The sequence below is a fragment of the Corvus kubaryi genome, unplaced genomic scaffold, assembly GCF_017639235.1.
Source record: "Corvus kubaryi isolate FWS band 111438036 unplaced genomic scaffold, C.kubaryi_AGA036_p1.0 37284, whole genome shotgun sequence".
In the NCBI taxonomy this organism is placed as follows: Eukaryota; Metazoa; Chordata; class Aves; order Passeriformes; family Corvidae; genus Corvus; species Corvus kubaryi.
This window is the reverse complement of record NW_024581088.1, coordinates 5,657,738-5,666,380: the sequence shown is the minus strand read 5'-3', so window position 1 is coordinate 5,666,380 and position 8,643 is coordinate 5,657,738. Positions and strand designations below refer to the sequence as shown.

The 8,643-nt window shown below is 60.1% G+C and overlaps 1 protein-coding gene across 1 annotated transcript in view; it reads left to right on the top strand.

The window, feature by feature from the left end:
* The first annotated feature begins 541 nt into the window (after window positions 1–541).
* TMEM132E (transmembrane protein 132E) overlaps window positions 542–8,643 on the top strand; it is a 23,576-nt gene continuing 15,474 nt past the window's right edge. The window contains exon 1 of the mRNA XM_042026059.1: window positions 542–651. Coding sequence (XP_041881993.1) covers window positions 579–651 — 73 coding nt within the window. The 5' untranslated portion in view covers window positions 542–578. The remainder of the gene's footprint in view (window positions 652–8,643) is intronic.

The window sequence follows — 8,643 nt, the reverse complement described above, 5'->3', positions numbered from 1 at the left end:
TCTTCTCGTGCAGGGAAGGGGGGGGGGGGCTGGAGACCCGCACCCTGCAGCATCATCCTCCATCGGCACATCGGGGCTTTTTTGGCCTCCGGGAGGGGGTTCCACGTGCTCTGCTCCCCCCGCTCGCGGCTCCCGAGGAGGAAGAGGAGGAGGAGGAAGAGGAGGGGGACCCGCCCCCGCCGGCTGGGCGCTCCCCCGGCCGCCCTGCAGGCACTGGTTGGGGGGGAGGTTGCGGCAGCTTTGGGGTGCGGGGTGGGGAGGGGCGGGGGACCGGAGATGGGGTGCTGTGCTCGCTGAGCTGGTGGGGGGCAAAGCCGAGCCCCCCCTAACCTGAGCCGGTTCCCCCCCCCCCCCCCAAATTCCGCCGTTGGCTGCTGCTCCCGGCTCGCACGTGGTTGGATTTAGGGGGATTTCTGCGGGTTTTTTTTTTTCCGGTGCTTGGTTTGGATTCCTTTTGTTGTTATTATTTTTTTTTTATTATTTTTTTTATTATTATTTCTTTTTTTTTCGGGTTTTTTTCCCGCCCCCCCCCCCACACCACCCCACCCCGTTTTTTCTGGCTGTTCCCCCACCTTGCAATGGCCTCTCCGGAGAAGATGCTGCCCGGACCGGCCGCGCTGCTCTGCTGCCTCTGCTCCCTGCTGCTCCCCGGTAAGTGCTGGCAAGGGGGGGGATATAAATATTTATAAATATATCTCTATATTACATCTCTGTCTTCAATACCGGGCTTTGCACCATCTTCCTCCCCCTCCAGGGGCACCCCCTGCCCCTCTGCGCCCCCCTCCCTGGCTCTCTCCGTGCCCCCCCTCCCCAAAGCGAAATGGGTGAAGATTAGAGTTTATTCCTGGCTTAATAAAATGACAGCTTGTGCTTGCGAGCGCTGGCGGCGGGCTGGGCTGAGCCTGGGCTGCCAGCAGGGTGGCAGGGGGACACAAGGAGCGAGGGGGTGTCCCCCGGCCCCCCCCCGACTCTTGTCTCCTTAATGCAGAGCTGCTTTAGCGGCAGGATCAGGGGTTGATCCGCTATTATCCACTCGCTGATCCCCAGACCGGCACCCAGACACTTTCCCGGGCTGCGCCGAGTTGCTGGGCAAGCTCTGCGCGGGTGGCAGCGTTTTGGGGTGGGGGTGCAGCCCCTGCCATCCCTCTCCCTCCTTCTGATCCCCCCCCTCCGCGCGGTTTGGGGGGCCTGCACCACCCCCTTTGCCCTGAGTCGCATCCCGATCGGGCTGCGGTGCCATCCCGGCCTCCCCGGTGCCAGCCCTGGGGATGCCAGCACCTGCTGCTGGGGGCTCTCATTGGCCAGCCAGGCCAGAGAGGGGTCACGCACCCTGAGGGGTGCCAGGCTGTTCCCACGAAGGATTTTTGTGGGTGTTTCCCATGTAAAACCAAGCCCCTGCCGAAGCCGCTTTCCCCAGCCGGGCCGAGCAGAAAGCGGGGGCTGTTTGCAGTCTGGGGGTGGCCACCTGGCTCTGGCCTCGGCCTCGGGGTGTCCTGGGGACACTGCCCGGTTCCAGTGATGCCTCCTGGAGCCGGAGGGAATCCCTGGAGCGTGCCTGGCTCTGTGTCACCCCAACAGCCCATGGCCGAGGCGCTTTGGGGGTTCTCTCAGCATCTGCAGCACCCCAGGGTCTTGGAGGAGCTTGGGGAGTGGTGAAATAAGGAGGAGAGGGGATATTGAGAGCATTGAAGGGGTTTTCCAGCCTGGAAATTCGGAGCCCAGTGGAGGAGCAAGGATGCTCCGGGCTGTGGAGCCGCAACTTCCTGTCGAACCCTTAGGGCTGGCAGGTGGACCCCTGTACCGTGACACTGAGGGGTTTTTTGGGCTCCTTCACGGGCAGGGTTGGCTGGCAGAGCTCTTTGGGACCATCAGCTCAGCAGTCTGGCCAGCTTGGAGGCAAGCAGGGAGCTCCTGCTGCCCGAATTCCCTGGATAAGATCCAACTGTCTGGGTCGGCTGCGGGAAGCATCCCCGTGGGAGATGTGCTGCTCCCCATCCCCTCCTTGGGGGGAAGGGGGGTTCCCAGCAGCAATGGGGGCTCAGAAACCCCCTCCCGGGGGTTTCTGAGCCCCCATTGCTGCTGGGACCCCACAAATGCAGTGGGTCAGGCCTGGGGTTTAGATTTTGGGGGATGCAACGGTTGTGGGGCTCCCTGTGGGGCTTGTGGGGGTCGCTGCAGCAGCGCTGCCGGTGTGAGGTGGGCGAGGGTGGCCTGGGCCAGGGCTCGCCGTGCTGCCGGTGCCCAGGGAAAAGGGAAACCTCTGCCAGGAGTTGGCCAGCTCCTTTCAGGATGCACAGCTGCCCTTCGCTGGCCTTTGGTGGACAAATAAAAGGGGGAGCTGGGAAAAAAAATCCACAGGAGAGCTCCCGATTCTCCAGCGTTCCCTACAAACTGTTGGGGCTTTCAGCGGGGTCAGCCCGTGGTGAAGCCGTGTGCTGCTCTCCTGCTTGGAAGATTTCATTCCTTTCCCCCTTTTTCCTTGTTTTGTTGGGTTTTTTTTATTTAGGAGCAGCCCTCTGTGCCAGCCTGGCTCCCGCTGCACTCCCCGGGAGCTGCTTGGCCGAGGCCCCACATGAGCTGCTGCCCAAAAAGGGGGTTTTTATTTTGGCATCTCCCCGGCTGGGATGGCCCCAGGGTGGCCCCAAGGATGGACAGATGGACACGTGGAGGCCGTGGTGTAATGGGGGGATGCTGGTGGTGTCTGCCCGGCGTGGTTGTGTAGGGATGTGTCAGGATTTATGGGTTTATGGGATGATTTGTGCTGTCTGTAGGGCTGAACTCGGACTCTGCATCTTCCCTCAGCTCCGCACCGAACCCCGTGCCTGCGGCGTGCCTCAGTTTCCCCGCTCCAAGAGGAGCCTGGAGGCTCTGCAGTGCTCCAGAGCTGCTGGGGTTGGGGTGGTTATCCTGGCCCTGCACTCCGGGCAGGTTTGGGGTGTGCTGCGCCGGATCCCACAGCCCATCCCACTGCTGGAGGGAACGGGGCTGTGCTGTGTGTTTCCCAGTCCTGCCTTCCACCACACGCCAGGAAAATGGGGCTGGGGGTGAAGGATGATGATTCACGGCTTCATCCCTGTGGGGTCTCCGGCCCGGACACCCCAAACCCAGTGGGGGGGACACAGCCCAACCCCAAACCCCAAGCCCGTCTGGGCTCAGCGTCTCCCGGCTCCGGGGTTTTCAGACCAGCAGGTGGAGATGTGCCATAACTCGCTGGGAGCTGGGAACCGACACCCGGCTTCGCTCATGGAACACTGGGAATGCTCGCCGGGAACACAACCCCGCCGTTTGCTGGTTTGACAGCCGCCACCGCGGTTATTGGGATGGGCGTAGGGCAGCTGAGCATTCCCAGGAGCAGGGAAGGGGCAATAGGATCCGTGGCAGGCAATTGAGGGGAGAGGACCCGGCCTGGCACCAGTTTTACCTTTGGTGCCACGGAAAAGGGGGATATTCCAATGGATTTTGGCTCTGGAGTGTCCTTGCGTGACCCCAAGGCTCGCTCCACCTCCCCCAAACCCCAATACCTTAAATCCCAGCCCAATTTAGGGGTGTGAAGTTCCACCCCACTGAGAAATCATCTTTTCTTCTACCCCTTTTTGCCCTCTTGGTGCTTTTGAGGGGAGGGAAGAAGATGAGGGAGATCCTCTGCGCGATGATTTTGGGGAGCAGCAGCCACGGGCTTTGGTCCTCATCCTTTTGGGCGAGCACGCTGGGGGGAAACTGAGGCAGGGAATGAAGTGGCAGCAGCCCCCTGGCTAGGGATTGCTCAGGAATTTTTGGAACCCTGGCTATTTCCTCGGGAATTTTGTTTTTGAAGTGCCACGATTTAAATCGTAAAGGTCCCTCTCCCAGCTCGCCTGCATCCTAGAAAAGAGGGGGAAAAAAAAGGCAAAACCAGCCCAGCTGAGGATGCCTGCAGAGCATTCCACCGGCTCATCCCGGCTCCATCCCATCTTACGGAGGGAACCAGTGGGATGTGGCACCATCCTGGGGGATGACGGCCGAGGGAAGGGCTGCTTGGACAGCACAGCCTGATTATATTTGGCTCCTGCACTGCCTGCCCACAACAGTGTTGGGTGTGTGGGGGGACCGGGAGCTGCCGGGTGTCCCCTCCCGCGTGGCGCCTGTCACTGCCGCCGCGGGAGCGTCCCGTCCGTCTGGAAAAGGTCGCTGCTGCTAATCTAATCAGGATCTTTTGTTATTAAATACACGGCTCTGCTAACGAGCAGCCCCCCGGGCGGGCAGGGAGGGAGGCGGTGGGGTGGGACACGCTGGGATGGGGTTGGGGACCCCAGCGGTGGCTGTGGGGACGGGGTCTGCTCTGGAAGTTGCTGTGGCAGAGGGAGAAATGGTTCAGGGGGATGGAGTGAGGCAGGTCCTGCTGCCTGTTTCCCAGGGAAAATGAGGCTGGGGCTCACCCAGCGGGGAAATTGGGAGGTCCAGGGTCCTCCAGCCACGTTTGGTGGTGGCCCAGCTGGGCTGGGGGATTTCTGGGCTGTCACCTGTGCCACAGGCACCCCAGGGTTGGCGTGCAGGGGTTGTTCCTCAGGGTGTGGCTCTCCCTTCCTTTCCTTGAGCTGCTCCTGGCCCGGCCCATGTCCCTCGTCCCCCCTCACCTCTGCCCTGGCCTTGGGGAGGACACCACCAGCAAGGCCAATTCAATCTTCTGGTGGAGCCACTGTCACCTTCTGGCGAGCATTTTCCACCACCTGGATAATATTTGCCAGCCTGGATTTTCCCTAAAAGCCCAAGCAGATGCTGCCGGGGTGGCTTTGTCACCTCCTGTCCCCTGCAGGAGTCTGGGTTCGCCCCAGAACTGGCAAAACTTGAGAATGCATTCATTTTCCATTTATTTTCCTTCAAGGAAAAGCTGTGTTTCTCCTCTGGAAGATAAATCAGGTTGGAAATGCAATCCCTCCCTGCTGCTGCTGCCAGCTCGGTGCGGCTGCGGGATCAGCAAAGGAAGGGGACGAATTCCAGCCCTGTTGGAGCTGCTACCACTTCCCAGCCCTGCTTTTGGAGCTCTGAGGCTGATGCTGGGGCTTTAAACCCAGGGCTGGCTTTCCCTGTGGCTCCTTGGGTGCCTCTGGAATCGAATCCAGCCCCACATCACAGGAGGGGAATGAATTAATTGGCATCGAATCAGTGCGGGAGGTGTCGCTGGGCACAGCCTGGAGCTGCTGGGAGGGCAGCCTGGGGGGCAAATTCGGTGTTCAGAGGGTGCTGGGAGCGTATTCCTGCTCCTGGCCGTGGTGGGAAGGGATGGCGAGGGGATGGGGTGATCCGAGCAGGACATGTGGCTTTGGGGGTGTCCCTGCATTGCCGCCGTCCCCACACCGGGGTGCTGGGGGCTTCTCCCTCGGGATTTGCCATCCCCAATTCCCAGTTCTGGCTCCCCAGCGTGGGTTTTTGGGGGATCCACCTGTGCCCACCTGGGCTGCTCCCAGCGTGGAGCTCCCCCAGCCCAGCACCCACCAGGGAACATTTTGGGGGCTGCCCTGTTTATCCCAAATTCTCTCCCCTCCCGTTGCTTTCCAGCCATTCACAATCAGCCACTTCTCCCGTGGTTTTTTTTTTTTTATCCCCCTTTTTAATTAATTCCTTCGTTTTTCTCCCTCCTCTGGAAAGGTCTTCTCCTCCCTGTCCCCCGGCCTGTCCCTCGCTGTGATTTGTGGAAATTGCTCCAAAGTAGCTGCTGTGTAAAAGCCTTGCTGGCTCCAGGAATTTATGGCAGGCTGTGCCTCTGCATGGCACATCCCATTTAGGCCATATTTATTTATTCCTTTAGGTCCCTGCCTTTTTTTTTTTTTTTTTTTAATTTATTTTTCCCTGTTTTGTTTATTCCCTCTTATTAATTTCCTGGGGGAAGCACAGCCCTCAGCAGTGCTGCGGCAGTTCCCTTTTCCTCGGTGCTAAAAAAAAAAATCCCAGGATGTGTCCCACCAGCCTTGTTGGATTTTATTGCTCCCGATCCTGGGGAAGCCAGGCTGGACTTTTTGGGAGAGGGAGAAATCTCAGGGATCTCCAAGAAAGGAGTTAGACACCAAAGAATCCACTCCTGCTGCTCCCAGGAATCCAATCCCAGACTCCATATCCCGGCCAGCTCCTGCTCAATTCCCACCCCAGGCTGATTTTTGGGAAGCGTGGACCAGCTGAACCTCGGTGCCATGGGAATTCCCAGCTCATCCCCACCCTGGCCATGGCCAGATCCGGGAGCATCCCTGCATCCCACGCTCTCCCTGCCAGGGGAAGGTGATTCCACGTTTGTAACAATTATTCACTTAATTGACTTCCAATTAGCTGGGACTGGAGATGGAGGCTCCAGATGCATCACAGGGAAGGGGGAGCTTGTTGGCATTTGTGTCACCAAAAGCAATTCCCATGGCTCTGGCTGCAGGGAACATTCTGGAGGTTTCTGTGAGGGGTCTCCCTGTATTTTCTGCTCTTCGTTTGTATTTAATTCCTGGCTTTTATTTTCCTCCCCCCCGGGAGCGTGGAGCACTTGTTGGGGCTGGCTGAGTTTTGGGGCGAGGCCTGGAGGTTTCTTTTCTCCCTTTTTGTTGGTTTTTAGGGTGTTTGGAGGTGCTGGCCCCACTGGGGTGGGAGTGTAGGGTGGCAGGGATTGCTGCTGTGGGATGAGGAGGGAAAGGATTCCCAGGACAGGTGGGGAGATGTCCGAGCCTGACCCTTCCCTGGGAGCTGGGGCCACCTCCAGCTGTGGGAATATCCAGCTGTGGGAGCTGCAGGTGGGGGGCATCTCTAGAAGCTCCAGATGTGGCGCATCCCCGGTATTTGGGGCCCCTGCCACCCCTGTTTCCCCTTTGTGCTTGGTCCTGACGGATGGGGTGGCAAAGCCTGACCCAGCAGATTTTGGGGCTCAGCCTGGGATGTGCAGGATGCTCAGGGGAATGGGGTGGAAGCAAAGAGAAGTCAGAGATCCATGCTGGTGTCCAGCAGGGAATAGCCAGGCTGGACATCCTCCTCGGGGGCTCCTGCTTCTCAGGATTTTGGGGGGGATCCATCACCCCACTGACTCCTCTGGGACAACCTATTCAGGGGTAGGATCATCACCCTGGAACGGGACTGGATCTGGGAATAAGGGATCACTGGTGGTCCTGGAGACTGGTGTGCACCAAAACCCCTCCCCAGGAGCCCCGAGCTGGGCTGGGAGCCAGGGTGGGGCCCTCTGGGAGGGATGGTGACAGCCCCCAATCCTTCCCCAGGTATTTGGGGCGGGTTTATCCCCATGGCAGCTCAAGTCACGGCTTTAGGGACAACTCTCCTGCCTTGCTCCAAGGTGGGATCCCCAGGGAAGCCTGGCTGGGAGAGCAGTGGCTGGTGTCCCACATTCCTTGGAGCAGCGCTCAATCCACTGATCCAGCGAGCCCCCAGTGCCATCCATGAACACCCAGAGAGGTTTTAACCCTCCTGGGCTGACCCCAAACCTCCCATCCCTGCTCTCCAGAGTTTCCCCGTGTGTTCTTCCCCCCATAAGTGGGGATATAGCCCCGGAGCCCCCACTGTGTCCCACGGGATAAGCTGGGATAAAAATCCCCCCTGGAGCGAGCCTGAAGTGATCCCCATGGCCGACAGCTGGGGCTGGGCTAAGCTGGAGCTCAGCTCTGCCATTGGTTCTGGATCAGGGGAAGAGGAGGAGGAGGAGGGTCTCAAACCTCGGGATAACAGGTGGGAGCAGGGGTGGTGGGAGCAGGGTGGAAAGGCTCCGCCTGTGCCCCATTTCCTGGGGATTCAGGGCAAGAGGGGAAGGTGATGGAGCTGGTGCCTCAATCCAGGCTGTCCAGCAGCCTCCTTTCCCATGTGTCCAGCAGCCTGTCTGAGCCCAGCACCCCCTGAACCAGGAGCACGGATGATGATGATGATGGTGACCTAAACCCCACAGCAGGGCTGAGGAGGGGTGTTCAGGGACTTTCGGTGCTGTTTTTTCCAGCAGAGAGTGAGACCCCTTGGCCCCGGTCTGGGGTTTGAGGCAGGGCTGGAGGGCGCTGCCCCTGTCCCCACGTGCCCTCCAGAGCAGCTCGGCCCATCTGGCCCCGTGTCTGCGGCCGGCGCGGGGCACATCTGGTGGGGCAGATGTGGGGCTGCACAAAGGGGTCACCACTTGTGTGTTTACATCTCCCTGTCAGCGCTGCCGGTCCCCCCGAGGGGACACACGGGGGTCCCGCTGTGGGGCTGGGCTGGATCCTCAGCCCGGGGGGTTTGGGAAGCCCCCAGGCCGGTGGGATCTGGCCAGGCACGGGGAGCTGTGTTTTGGCTGCCGGGGTGGAAGGGCCATATGGGCCCCTCAGTGCCGGCCTGATGAACCCGGAATGCAGGTCAGGTGCTGCAAATCCCGCTAACCACAGCGGCAGCAGCGCTGCGGAGCAGAGCCAGCCGGCAGGGCTTAACCCTTCTGGCCCTCCAAACCTGGCCAGAGCGGGACATGAGGCCACCCCCTCTCCCGGGGGTGACAAGAAACCAGGGCAGGAACTGGGGACAGCGGCGTGGGGACTGGAGTGTCCTGAGCTGCGTCTGTCCATCCTCACGGTTTTCTTCGGGGCACCTTCCTTCCATCTCTTGAGCTGTTGGGCCTTCCCTTCCCTTTTCCCTTCCCTTTTCCCTTCCCTTTTCCCTTCCCTTTTCCCTTCC